This window comes from Grampus griseus (genome assembly GCF_964374135.1).
Source record: "Grampus griseus genome assembly, chromosome: 2".
NCBI lineage: Eukaryota > Metazoa > Chordata > Mammalia > Artiodactyla > Delphinidae > Grampus > Grampus griseus.
In genome coordinates, this window is record NC_139018.1 from 138,967,052 (window position 1) to 138,981,963 (window position 14,912).

A 14,912-nucleotide genomic window follows, 5' to 3' on the forward strand; every position below is an offset into this window, starting at 1 on the left:
TGTTTCATGTAATTTGGCTTATTTTCTTGTAGATGTTTAAAGTGGGAAGATAAATCTGGTTACTCTTACTCCATCTTGGTGGGCAGTGTCTGTCCCTCTTTTTATATATTATCTTACTTGCAGATATCGTACCACTTCTCATGATTTCAGTTATTTTGGTGGGGTCTTTTGTGGGCATGGCTCCCAAATCTTTATGTCAAGACTCTCCTCTTTCCTTAGTTCACTGCTTCAATGACTTCATTCCTGCTGGATATTTCCATTTAGTATTTTTTTTCCTTTTATTTCAAATGCAATACTGTTGCCTTCAAACAAATTCCCCTTTCCGTTGTCCCTGTTTCTGTTATCTGAAACACGGCTCTGAGTCTCAGAGGCTAGAATTCCTTTTAATCTTCTCAAATACACTTGGTACCTAAGTTCTTTCATTCTTTCCGTCATACTGTTACCTCTTTCTTCTTTTTTATACCCTCCCCCACACACATACACCCATTGCCTAATTCCCAGTCTTATAACCTTGCATTTAGACTACTACCACAGCTTCCTAACTGGTTTCCCTGCTTTCTTTTTTCTCTGCAGCGATTCTGCCTGCAAATTGCCGCCAGATCAGTATTCCTAAAATACCACTCTGTCATTCAAAACTCACTAATACCTCCTTTCATAAATTACCAGCTCTTTATCCTGGTATTTAAAGTCCTTGATGGAATTCCCTGGCAGTCCAGTGGTTAGCAGTCAGTGCTTTCACTGCCATGGGCCTGGGTTTGATCCCTGGTCGCAGAACTAAGATCCCAGAAGCCACGTGCCACGGCCAAAAAAAGTCCTTGACAATTTGATCCAACCTACCTTTCCAGCATTAACTTCCATTATTTACTTTTCTGAATGCTTCACCCTGTCTCTACAGATTTCCCCACCATCCTCTGAATATGTCTTACACTTGCCTTTCCTGTACTTTTACTCGTACTTTTCCCTTTAAATATAATAGTTCTTTCCAGTTCTTTGTGCATCTAAATGTTACCCATCTTTTAGAATCCAGCTTAAATTCCTTCTTCTCTTTGCTCTCCTAAAGCACACCATCTCATAATGATCTCTTCCTTTGCGCTCCTGTTTAAACTCTCTCTTTACCATTTGCTAGACAATAAACAATGTTTGGAATTATTAGATTTTTGGTATCATTCTATTCTTTCATTCTTTTAAAATATTTTTTTCTTCACTTCCAGCTAAATTAACATTCTTGAAGGAAGAGAGACCAGGTTTTGTGCTTTTGAATATTCCTTATGGGACCATATTATTATGCTTGCATGTAATAGAAATTCATAAATATTTATTGATTTATTTCAGTTTGGAAATATGAAGACAATGTGTACTACTTATTCAGGCAGTATAATGGGTTTCTTCCTTTCTTTTAGACAGTTTAATTTTTGTAGTCTTACACTATCACCAGAAGAAATTTTACAAGTATCCTGGTTACATTGACCTTAAAGTCTTAATACATAGAATCAGTAGAAATCTATGTTGCAGTGTACTTGACTTATTTGAGAAAGAAACAAAAAACTTTTTACCATTTCTTTCTCCATTTTATGTTCCTTTTATTTGAAACGTTTTTAGTTATTTGAGGCAACTGATTATAGATTCTGTTTTTCAGACCTGCTTTCAGATATCATCATGTATTCACCCTTAGTTCTTCAAAGTTGTTCTTCTAAAGTCACAGAAACTTTTGACTATTTGTCCTTTCTGCCCCTTCAAACCGTACAAGGGCTGATGAAGGCAGTGCAGGTAAGTCTTGACTCCTAAAGAGCTCACCACAACTGAGGTTGAACTGCCGAGTGGAGGTCTGATGTATTTCTTACACATATACATGTAAGAAATACTGTTTTCCTTGATTCTAGAACATAAAACTTTCTATTAAAATAGAGTCTATTTTCCAAGTTTACCCCCTCTTCATAGTGCTATTCTCTCTCCTTTGATTCAGTTTCAAGTTAGTGAAGTAATTGAAAGGCTCTTAGGAAATTATTAATTGAGGACAGTAGGTTTAAAGGTATTCACAACTAGTTTCAATTTAGCATTTCAAAATATAAAATTGTCCTTATTACTAAGTGTAATAAACAATGCAACTTGTTTATAAAACAGAGCCAAACTTCCTTATAAAAGCCAAATGGTAACAGTATTGAGTAGAAATGTGCTAAGGCTAATAAACAAATTGCTGTTTTTACCTACTGATTCTTCCTCTTTCAGCCCCTTCTAAAAGTCAGCTTGTCAATAAGAGACTCCTTGATACTTGTCCTTCGGAAAGCTATGTTTGCCAGGTATGTAGCCTCCCATGAGATCTGAGGAAGTGATGCTTTCTAATGTTACTTAGAGTCCTCTCTGCAGTCATCTCTAGTACAACCTATTCACAGCAGTCATGCAAATTCCTAACCCAAACTTAGAGATGATAATACCATCTCCTAAAGATACTATGAGATGGGTAATATGTGGGAAGCATTTGTTACTTTAAGGATAAGATACCAAATTAATACCACATTGGCCATATTATAATACACTCATGGATATTCAGAGGAGCAACTAGTAAGTAGCCATATGCTGTTTATCCCTATTCTAGAATTGACAGTTTGTTGTTACTCCTTACCCAAAAGCATGTCTGATAGGCCAAGGTTGTATATTGTAGCATCTATAACATGCATTAATCATTGAGCCTCAGTGAGATGAGTGTATCATTTTTCTGGATGGAGGGTTTATAAGGCACCAAGCACTGCCCTCCTCTATGAAGAAAGGAAGTGCTCCTTTAAACTCAGAGAAAATCAGCAGTTTCCTTTGCTATATTTAGTACTTACATTTGAGTTATCAACCCATTGTACAGCCTTTCAGCACTCTTGTTCTCATTTCCCTCATAGACTTGTCAGCAGGATAGAAGAAAGTATAGATAGTGCCAGAGGTTAAGTAGATAATGCAAAATTCAGCTGAATTCCTATACTACTAATTGCTGTGAACAGCCGATGCCTTTTTTTTTTTTTTTTTTTTTTTGCGGTACGCGGGCCTCTCACTGTTGTGACCTCTCCCGCTGCGGAGCACAGGCTCCGGACGCGCAGGCTCAGCGCCCATGGCTCACGGGCCTAGCCGCTCCATGGCATGTGGGATCTTCCCAGACCAGGGCACGAACCCGTGTCCCCTGCATCAGCAGGCAGACTCTCAACCACTGCGCCACCAGGGAAGCCCCAATGCCTTATTTTGAGTATATAAATTCAATTTATTTTGCTCTGTGCTTCATTGTTTATACATATTCCTTTCCTGTACAGAAGTAACTGAATTTTTCTGACCCAGAAGCCTATTCCTGTGAAATCAGTACTGTTTGGTAACTTCTTCTCTGTCTATTCCTGAGCTAGGCAGCTTGATGCCCGAAAATCTGCAGTTGCTGGGTTTTTGCTGCTCCTGAAGAACTTTAAAGTTTTAGGCAGCTTGTCGTCTTCTCAGTGCAGTCAGTCTATTGGAATTAGCCAGGTAAGGATTTTTTTTCACACCAGCTTATAGTGTGTGCACTGATGCAGGAGCTGATGATGTGCAGACTCTTTTCTTTTACTCCTTTTCTGGTTGTACAAATGATCCTGAAACTGAGAGTCTGATGATGATGATGATATCAGCCAACACTTTTTAATGGAAAATTTGCTGTGTGTTAACTGTGCTTTTCAATATGGTAGTCCCTAGCCTCAAGGTGGCTGTTGAACTGAATATTGATTGAAATGTCGCTAGTTCAAATTGAGTGTTGCTCTGTGTGTAAAACACACACTGGATTTTGAAGACTCTGTGTGAGATAAAAGAATGTAAACTATCTCGTTAATAATTTTTAATTTTGATTATGTGTTGAGATAATATTTTGGCTGTGTTGGGTTAAATAAAATATTAAAATTAATTTCACCAGTTTTTTTACTTTTTTGATTTGACTACTAGAAAATTTAATATTATATATGTGGCTTGCATTTGTGATTTGTATTGTGTTTCTACTGGACAGCACTGTGCTAGACTCTATGCTAAGTGCTTTACATTTATTTTCTCATTTAATCTTCACAGCAATTCTCTGAGGCTAAATACTGTTATTGTCCCCAGTTTTAATAGTTTATTTACTTTGTACATCTATTAAAACCTGTAACCTGAGAAAACAAAACATTTTACAGTAACGTGATAATCTAGGTTTTGCAGCAATAAAATTGTCTTTGTCATTTAAATTCAGTAATATACGATTTATAATAAGAGACGTATCTGTTTACTAGTTTCATTAAGAATCCTTTATTGCTCTGGTATAACTATACAAAACTTTTGTTTATAACATATGGCATAGATTAAATATTAGGAACACTGGGTATCATTTATGTATTGTTATTATCCCCAATTTAAGGGTAAGAAAACTGAGACTGAGAGAGGTTAAATAACTTGCCCAAGGTGATATGGCCAGTAATGGGTAGAACTGGGATTTGACCTCAGTCAGTATTAACTTCCTCACTAAGATGCCTGAAGTGAGGATTAGGAGTTCTTGGTCTATAATGGCTGAATTTATTATATGACTCAAACAAGCAGTGTTATTCTTTGTCAAGTCCATATCTGAAGAAAATAACTACCTACCCCTAAACATCTCAGGAGTTCACGGAACCAAAAATAGCTCAATTCTTCTAGCTATTGAAGACATGTAAGGAAGTCTTTTAGACCTTTTATGTAAAATCAAGTTTATTATGACTACTGAATTCTAGAAGCATGAAATAATCTGTGTGCCTTCCTAAGCAGGTGACATTGCCAAGGAAAATCTTAAGGAATAAGGAAGAGTTAATTTTTTTAAGTGCTTGAAAATTCTCTTAGTCCAAACTAGAATAAGAGTGATAACTTATCATGGCCTAATAATGATTATAATATCTGCCTCAGTCCTGGGTTTTGGCATATGGGGAAAGCTAAATGTAAGGTTCTTTGACCAAGTACATCAGCTCATTTTACCCCCTTAATAGAAACTACTTACTCTAGTAAGATAGACATGAACTGGCCTCTCTTCTTTTCAGGTCCATGTGGATGTCCATAGCCGTTACAATTCTGTCGCCAATGAAACCTTTTGCCTTGAGATCATGGATAGTTTGAGGAGATGCTTAGGCCAGCAGGCTGATGTTCGACTCATGCTTTATGAGGTAAATCAGCAGAGTGAAGAGATGTAGTACTTCCCTCCCCAACTCCGCTAATAATCCTTTTAATTTTAATAATTTTTTTTCTGATTATCAAAGTACAGTAAATATGCTCTTATTTAATGCAGTTAGGACCAGTAGTTAGTGATGATTAGCCAAAAAGTCGTTTAAGGTGAGGAATCATAAAGAATAGTTAAAACACCTTAAATGTTTTATTTTAATTCGAAATATTTAAATGTACTGTTAATTTACCAGTCTTTTGCTTTAAGGCCAAGTCCTTTTGGTTTTGAGTATGAGTCTGCCATTTGGAACTTCCTGTCTCTCAAACAAACCATAACTTTAATGTATTGCCTATAATTTCAAGTTTTTGCTTATGTAAAGTAGGATAAAAACTTTAAAACACTTCAGATACAGTCTTAGTATAGAAATCTTCTAGATATGTTCAGTTTTTCCCCTAAGTTTTTAGAATTGTCTTACCCCTAATTCATCAGAAATTGGTTTTAGAGATTTACTTTTATTAAGTCTTTCCAAAACATTCAACTTAGTTTCTATGCAAACAAATTCTCGTTTTTTTGTTGTTGTTGTTTTTGGCCATGCCACATGGCTTGTGGGATCTTAGTTCCCTGACCAGGGATTGAACCTGTGCCCTCGGCAGTGAAAGTGCAGAGTCCCAACCACTGGACGGCCAGGGAATTCCCAGAAAAAACTTCTTTTTCATTTTGCACTTGGTTTCCAACAGTTTACAGAATGTCTGATTAGATCACATAATTAACAATGATGGTACAATTAGCAAAAACTGAGAGAACAAGTATTACTACTGACTTGTGATTAGGATATAATTCAGCCAGTGGGAACAAAAGTTTGCAGTCGTGAGGGATTGCACTATGATTGCTAGCATTTAGTATGCTGTGTACTTCAGCATACATATTTCATAGGATGGAGAGCATTAGATGATCTAGCAAGTAGATTAAGTGGAAGTCATTTCAGAGAACAGCTATTGTAATACTTTTATTTGCTCTTTTTTTTTTTTTTTACTAAATTTATTTGTGGCTGCATTAGGTCTTCGTTGCACGCGGGCTTTCTTTAGTTTTGTCGAGCAGAGGCTACTCTTCCTTGTGGTTTGCGGGCTTCTCATTGTGGTGGCTTCTCTTGTTGTGGAGCACAGACTCTAGGCACGCGGGCTTCAGTAGTTGCAGCATGTGGGCTCAGTAGTTGTGGCTCATAGGCTCTAGAACACAGGCTCAGTAGTTGTGGCGCTCAGGCTTAGTTGCTCTGCGGCATGTGGGATCTTCCGAGACCAGGGCTTGAACCCGAGTCCCCTGCATTGGCAGGCGGATTCTTAACCACTGAGCCACCAGGGAAGCCCCTATTTGCCCTTTTTAAAATAACATTTATTGAGCTACAGTGGTTGCAAGGCACTGTACCAGACATCGGATTTTTCAGGTTTATTGTAGAAAATATAGAAAATACAGGATTTTTTTTTTTTTTTTTTTTTTTTTTGCTGTATGCAGGCCTCTCACTGTTGTGGCCTCTCCAGTTGCGGAGCACAGGCTCCGGAAGCGCAGGCTCAGCGGCCATGGCTCATGGGCCCAGCCGCTCCGCGGCATGTGGGATCTTCCCGGACCAGGGCATGAACCCGTGTCCCCTGCATCGGCAGGCGGACTCTCAACCACTGCGCCACCAGGGAAGCCCCAGGAAAATATTTTTAAAAATATTATTACTAATCCCAGCACTCATATATGTATATTTATACAAAATTGGAATCATAAGATTTATCTAGCTTTTATCTCTTAATATTATGTTGTAATATGTATTTTCCTATTTCATGAAATGTTCTTTGACACATAATTTTTAATGCTAAAAAGTGTTCTTTGTGTATACAGTGATTTATTTAACTGTCCTGGGTCATTTCTGTTGTTTCCAGTTTTTCACCATGAGTGTTGTTGTACCTGAATATTTGACCACATTGCTGGGTTAAAGATTAGAACATTTTAAAGTGTACTGGCATACTCTGGCAAGCATTGAATTTTTATAATAATTAAAAATATCTTTGTTCAACATTCATTTGTGGTAAAACTCTCAGACGCTCTTAGCAAACTAAGATTAGAGGGGAATTCCTCAACCTGATAAAGGGTGTCTATGAATCCTACATCTGATATAAATAGTGAGACACTTAATGTGTTTCCCCTTCAATCAAGAACAAGGATATTTGTCCTCAAAATTTTTATTCTGCATTAAAGTGAAGGTCTGATCCAATGCAGCAAGGCAAGAAAAAGAAATAAAGGCACACAGATTTGAAAGGATGAAGTAAAGCTGTGTTGTTCACTTAGTGTACATAGACAATACCAAAAAGTCTGCGAAAAATGAGTTTAGTAAGGTCATATGCAAGATCAGTAACCATGCAAAAATCAATTATAGTTCTATTTTCTAGCAATGAACAGTTTGAAATTGAAAGAAAGCAATATTTATAGTAGATAAAAAAAATACTTAAGGATAGATTCAACAAAATATGCACAAGATATGTACACTTGAAGACCTCAAAATAGCTGAGAGACATTAAAGAAGAATTAAATAAATGGGGAGATATGCAATGTTCACAGATGAGAATGCTTAATATTGTTAATGTTTTTAAGTCTCAGAAATATGTGTAGATTCAATGAAATCCCAGGCTCTTTTTGTAGAAATTAAGAAGTTGATTGTAAAATTTATGTGGGGCTTCCCTGGTGGCGCAGTGGTTAAGAATCCTCCTGCCAATGCAGGGGACACAGGTTCGAGCCCTGGTCCGGGAAGATCCCACATGCTGCGGAGCAACTAAGCCCGTGCGCCACAACTACTGAGCCTGTGCTCTAGAGCCTGTGCTCCACAACAAGAGAAGCCACTGCAATGAGAAGACCGTGCACTGCAACGAAGAGTAGCCCCCGCTCTCTGCAACTAGAGAAAGCCCGTGCACAGCAACGAAGACCCAATGCAGCCAAAAATAAATAAATACATTTTAAAATGTATATAATAATAATAAAATTAATGTGGAGTGTAAACCACCTAAAATGAACAAAACAACTGAACAAGTATAAAGTTGGTCAGTTAAGGTTTTTCTTTTTTTTTTTTAATTAATGTATTTATTTTTTGGCTGTGTTGGGTCTTCATTGCTATGCACAGGCTTTCTCTTGTTACAGTGAGTTGGGGCTACTCTTCGTTGCGGTGCAGGGGCTTCTCACTGCAGTGGCTTCTCTTGTTGTGGAGCACGGGCTCTAGGTGGACTTCAGTAGTTGTGCCACACGGGCTTAGTTGCTCCGTGACATGTGGGATCTTCCCGGACCAGGGCTCGAACCTGTGTCCCCTGCATTGGCAGGCGGATTCTTAACCACTGCACCACCAGCGAAGTCCCTGGTCAGTGGAGTTTTCACGGAAATCCCAAGTAATTCAGTGGAGAGAGGATGATCTTTTCGACAAACGGTGCTGGAACAATTGTTTGTTGTATTGGGGGTCCCCAAAACCACCTCTGTGTTTAAAGATTTCTTTAGAAGGACTGATAAAACTGAGCGTAAATTTGTTCTCATGGCTGAGATTTAGAGTTAAAGGATAGAAAGCAAAAAACAGCAGAGGCAAGAGGCAAATAGGGTGAAGTCCACAGGAGACCAGGTGCAAGCTTCTAAGAGTCCGCTCCAAGTGAGATTGCACAGGATGCACTTAATTCTTCCAGCAAATGAGTTGTGATAACGTATGCAAAGCATATTCAAATAAGTTGTGATAACATATGCAAAGCGTATTCTACTAGGGAAGCTTATTAGAGAGCACTCAAGGCTTTTTATTGGCAGCTGGTCACATAGGCACCCTTACTTAGCACGTACCAAAATTCCTAACTCCCAGAGGGAAATCAGGTTTTCAGCATAAACTATATTGTTTGTACAAACAGTTTAGGCACAGTAAGCTTCTCATTGTTTAGGGAGTTTTATATCAGTATAGGAAAAAACTGTTTACCAGCCAAATTCCCAGCCACCAGCCAAGGGCCAACCTTGGAAGCAGACCTTTCTAAGGATAGCAATCTCAGACCACTGTGTTAATGATAACTCTTTTCTGCACAGTCATCCATATTCAAAAAAAAAAAATCGCAATCTTATCTACCTCCAAATTTTAAAAATTACCTTGTAGCCGCCACCTTTCCCGTCTTGCGTGGGGCTGAATGGGCTTCCGTGACGCCCTCTGCCGTGAGGCGTTGGTGATTCCTCAGCACCCTGAGCACTGCTGACTCGTCTTCCTTCGGCCAGAAACCCTCCTCCTTGGGCCCGCGCGGGAGGAGCACAGCGGCGAGTCCGCTGGCCCCAGTCTCTTTCCCTGGCAGCGGCGGCTTCTTCCGTAGGACAGTATGTTCAAGAGAATGGCCGAATTTGAACCTGACTCCGGCGGGAGAGTGAAGGGGGTTACTGTCGTTAAACCAATAGTTTATGGTAATGTTGCCCCATATTTTGGAAAAAAAAGAGAAGAGGATGGGCACGCCCATCAGTGGACAGTATATGTAAAACCATACAGAAATGAGGATATGTCAGCATATGTGAAGAAAATCCAATTTAAGTTATATGAAAGCTATGGCAATCCTTTAAGAGTTGTTACTAAGCCTCCATCTGAAATTACTGAAACAGGTTGGGGTGAATTCGAAATAATCATCAAAATATTTTTCATTGATCCTAATGGAAGACCTGTAACCCCGTATCGTTTATTAAAGCTATTTCAGGGGCTTCCCTGGTGGCGCAGTGGTTAAGAATCTGCCTGCCAATGCAGAGGACATGGGTTCGAGCCCTGGTCTAGGAAGATCCCACATGCCACAGAGCAGCTAAGCCCGTGAGCCACAACTACTGAACCTGCACGTGTAGAGCCTGTGCTGCACAAGAGAAGCCACGACAAGGAGAAGCCCGCGCACCGCGATGAAGAGTAGCCCCCGCTCGCCGCAATGAGAGAAAGCCTGCGCACAGAAACGAAGACCCAACACAGCCAAAAATAAATAAATTAAAAAAAAAAAAAAAAAAAAGCTATTTCAATCAGACACCAGTGCAATGCTGGGAAAAAAGACAGTGGTTTCAGAGTTCTATGATGAAATGATATTTCAAGACCCAACAGCAGTGATGCTATAATTATTAACAACAACATCTCGTCAGCTTACCTTAGGAGCCTATAAGCATGAAACAGAATTTGCAGAACTTGAAGTGAAAACCAGAGAAAAATTAGAAGCTGTGGGGAAAAAAAACAAACTTTGAAATTGCAGAGCTTAAAGAGATTAAAAGCAAGTCGTGAAACTATAAATTGTTTAAAAAATGAAATCAGGAAACTCAAAGAAGATGATCAGACAAAAGAAATATAAACGGTTCTGAAGAGAACTCGTAAGTGAAACTAAAAATAAGGTGGAGTTTAAAGGCGAGATGGACTACAAATACTGCGATGTTTCTTAGAGGAACTGCACATATAGTTGTCAGCCATAGATTTCTCAGCAATGGGGTCAAAGTATTTGTACTTTACAAGCAATCTTTAATGTGAAATATATCTGTATAATGCTGTATAGGCATTTTATGAAGCCATTTCGGGGTAGTTCTGTGATACTAAGCACAATTTTAAAACATTTTTACTGCATTGTATGTATAACTTACCCTTTGGACAGACATCAAAATTTCATTATAAAGTATAACTTGTACAAATTTTGTACTTCCCTAGTAGTTAAATTCATGGTAAAATTAATGTGTATATTTAATTTCTTAAGTTCTTACTTGCCCCAGTCCCAACTCTTTTGTATCTGATGTGCCCAGTAAGCACTCAGTAAATGTAGTTTACAGATGCTGGGGAAAAAAAAAAAATTACCTTGTAATGGATCATAGACCTAAATCTGTTAGGATATTGTTGTTCATTTATTCATCAAAGAGCTTATTTGTCCTCTGTTTGATTCCTTTTAGGGGTTCTATGATGTCCTTCGAAGAAATTCTCAGCTGGCTAATTCAATCATGCAAACTCTGCTCTCACAGGTAAAATGTATTTTTATGGATATAAGGGAACAGATACTAAGGCAATTAAGAGGCGATTGACATTCTTCATAATTTTCAAAATATGAAATATTTCCCAACTAGTGCAGTGGTGCATTGTGACCATGCCTGAGGTATGTGATGCTATTTCATGTTATTTTATTTTAATCACCACTTATTGCCATTGTCTGACAGTTATCCCTCTCAGTTAACAGTCTGCATCCTAAGTTAGAAGGACGTTCTGAAGAACCATTTGTACAGAGGCCATCAGCAGCTTTATTTGTTATGTTTATTTCTGAAAGAAGACAAAGAGAGATTTGGAGAAAATATAGCACAATATTGACATTTGTTAAATCTGAGTGACATATTAATGAATGTCTATTAGGTTATTTTCTGTATTTCTCAGTTTTAAAAAAAGCTTTAAATTATGAAATATTTCAGAGGATTATCAAGATGAGAAGAATTCAACTGGAGAATATCTGCTGTAAATAAGACCTTTTACTCAACGTTTATTCATTAAGAATTTATTTGAATGTTTTTTAATAACAGTTTAATAGCAGTTTTGTGGTGATATAATTCACGTACCATGCAATTCACCCATTTAAAAAAATATAACTCATATATTTGCAGAGTTGTGCAACCATCACCATAATCAATTTGAGAACATTTTATCACCTCAGGAAAAAAAACCCTGTGCCATTTAGCTACCACCCTCTAATTCTCCCATCCTTCCCCCAACCTCCTACCCCTAAGCAATCACTTATCTTCTTTCTGTCTCTGTAGATTTGCCCATTCTGGACATTTCATGTAAATGGAATCATACAGTGTGTGGTCTTTTGTGACTGACTTCTTTCACTTAACCTGATGTTTTCAGGGGTCATCCATGTTGTAGCATGTATCAGTGCTTCATTCCTTTTTATGGCTAAATAATATTTCATTACATGAATCTTTTTATATATTGAGAGAGTTCAAGATACTGTTATGTACTAATAGTGATAACAACAGTACCTAACGTTTAGCACTTATAGAAGGCCAAGCAGTTTATGAAGCATTATATGGTGGATGATCTCATTTAGTCCTCACAAAACCCTGTGAAATAAAAACTGTTATCTCCATTTTACAGATTTATATTTTAAGGGTCTGAGAGGTTAAGTAATTTAATTTGCCCAAGGTCACACAGTTAATTAGTGGCAGAGCTGGGATTTGAACTCAGATCGTGTAGCTCAAGAGTCCAAGCATGTTATTCTCCTATTTGGAGTTGATTAAGCTTTTTGGATCTCTAAGTTGATGCTTCTCACCAAATTTGAGAAATGTCCACTGATTATTTCATCAAATATTTTTTTCTATTCCCTTTTTCTCTCCTTTCCTTCTGCGACTTCATTGGCATGTATGTTGGAATGCCTGATATTATTCCACACATCTCTGAGACTTGTCCCATTTTTCCTCAATATTTTTACACTGTTTTCTTCAGATTTGATATTTTCTCATAATCTGTCTTCAAGTTTACTTTCTCCTCTGCCATTTCAGATCTGTTGTTTTACTCTTAAATGTATGTTGAATTTTATCAAATACATTTTTGTATCTATTGAGATGACCGTTATGATTTTACTCCTTTAACCTATTACTGTGATGAATTATATTATTTAATCTTTTAAAGCAACATGGTGGGGGGACTTCCCTGGCAGTCCAGTGGTTAAGACTCCGCACTTCCAACTGCAGGGGGCGTGGATTCCATCCCTGGTCATCAGGGAGCTAAGATCCTGCCTGCCGTGTGGCACGGCCAAAAAAAAAAAAAAAAAAATTGCATTCCTGGGATGAACTCAAATTGATGATGATATATTACCTTTTTTATACACTACTGGGTTTGGTATTCATTTAAGACTTTTACATATATGTTTATAAGAGGGAATGGCCTGTAATTTTCATTTCTTATACTGAACTTCCTTGGTTTAGTATGAGCTTATTAATAAAATGATTTAGGGATGTTCCCTCTTTGTCTAGTTTATGTAAAATTTGAAATTGTCTCTATTTCCTTTTTTTCCCTTAACTTTTTTCAAAGTTATATGTTATCTTTCTTTAAACTTTCAGCTAGATTTTTGGCTTTTGATTTTTCGGACTACACAGGTAGTGTGAATGCTACCCCATCTACGTTTGGAGACTGGCTTGTGGTTAGAAAGTCCCAGGAGAGACATTTTTCCCCCTTCACCTAAAGTCAGGGGTCAGTTAAGCAGATACATATCCCTCTACCATCCTCCTCCATATGCTGGATTTATTTTTTAGGTTTATCCACTAAGAATATCTCCTGAGAATTCGAGCTTTATGTGAAGGTTTCTGATCCAACCTCCACCGCATGAGGACCCTAGGCTTTGTCTTTAATTTCATGATTCCTTTTTACTTTCCTTTTCCTTTCCTCTTAGCTATCTATTTAATAAATATGTCTATATAAAATTTTTAATGCAGTATTATTTACTGTTCTTTACCATGAGGATTTCTCTAAACCCTAGTCCACCATTTTGCTATAAATGGAACTGCTCTTTCTCTCCCTCTCCCTCTCCGTCCTTTTTATGCCATTGCTTTGTGATAATTCTGCTAACGAAGCTCCATTTGAAAGTACGGTCTCAGATATGGAGAAATTATTGGGAGGTCCTATACTATTCATCGAAAGCTTTTCAGTGGGCCTTGGACCTGATCCTATATAAAATTTGTATCCTGGTATACTGTATCTATCAAACTGTAATGATCAGTCCATCTACATTTGCACATTTAACATCGCAAATGATGACTGAAGGCATAGACCAGTGCTTCCCAACTTAGGTTAGTATGTGGACCTGTAAAATTCTACAGACTCCAAAAGTTAAAAAAAAATGATAACCTTTTTTTTAATGGAAGTATAGTTGATTTACAATGTTGTATTAGTTTCTGGTGTACAGCAAAGTGATTCAGTTATATATATATTCTTTTTCATATTCTTTTCCATTATGATTTAGTACAGGATGTTCAGTATAGTTCCCTGTGCTATACTGTAGGATCTTGTTGTTTATGTATCTTATATACAGTAGTTGGTATTTGCTAATCCCAAAGTCATAATTTATACTGCCTCTTTTCCCTTTGGTAGCCATAAGTTTGTTTTCTGTGTCTGTGAGTCTATTTGTTTTGTAAGTAAGTTCATTTGTCTCGTATTTTAGATTCCATATGTAAGTGATATCATATAGTATTTGTCTTTCTCAGTCTGACTTAGTATAATCTCTGGGTCCATCTTTGTTGCTGTAAATGGCATTATTTCATTCTTTTTTATGGCTGAGTTAACTAACAGTTTTTTGAGCTCTGTTATGTGCCAAGTAGTATTTGAAGCTCCTTACGTATGTTAGCATGTTTAATCCTTATACGAATTTATACATTTATATTAATAAATATCCTCATTTCACAGATGAGGAACCAAGGCATGGATACCTTTATTGAATTAATAAGTGGTGGTACTGGGATTTTAGACTCAGCCAGTCTGACTCTAGAGCCTATATTCTTAACCTTCAAGCTATACTGAAAATGCTGATTGCCTATACAAATTTAGGAATTGGTGTGAGAGAGTATGATGTTTTATAGGAGAGGTTATGAAGTGGAAATAGGAAAGAAGATCTCAGTTGGTACAGTACCTAAAGCAAGGGCAAAGGATATGGTTGAGTCAAAGCAACACAAATTTTGCTGCAGTGTTCTTTGGACAGTTGGGAAATAATGTCTTAGAAAGCATTAAAGGTGCCATTAGCTT

The 14,912-nt window shown here is 37.5% G+C and overlaps 1 protein-coding gene and 1 pseudogene across 4 annotated transcripts in view; both read left to right on the top strand.

Moving 5' to 3' along the window:
- FANCI (FA complementation group I) overlaps positions 1 to 14,912 on the top strand; it is a 76,297-nt gene that overhangs the window by 39,339 nt on the left and 22,046 nt on the right. For all 3 annotated transcript variants that reach the window (XM_082648168.1, XM_082648169.1, XM_082648170.1), the window contains 5 exons: positions 1,637 to 1,767; positions 2,227 to 2,297; positions 3,375 to 3,489; positions 5,031 to 5,153; positions 11,084 to 11,152. In XM_082648168.1, coding sequence (XP_082504294.1) covers positions 1,637 to 1,767; positions 2,227 to 2,297; positions 3,375 to 3,489; positions 5,031 to 5,153; positions 11,084 to 11,152 — 509 coding nt within the window. The remainder of the gene's footprint in view (positions 1 to 1,636; positions 1,768 to 2,226; positions 2,298 to 3,374; positions 3,490 to 5,030; positions 5,154 to 11,083; positions 11,153 to 14,912) is intronic.
- LOC309818435 (YEATS domain-containing protein 4-like) lies at positions 9,511 to 10,500 on the top strand (annotated as a pseudogene). The gene is made up of 2 exons: positions 9,511 to 9,887; positions 10,192 to 10,500. The product of its transcript is annotated as a YEATS domain-containing protein 4-like (transcript).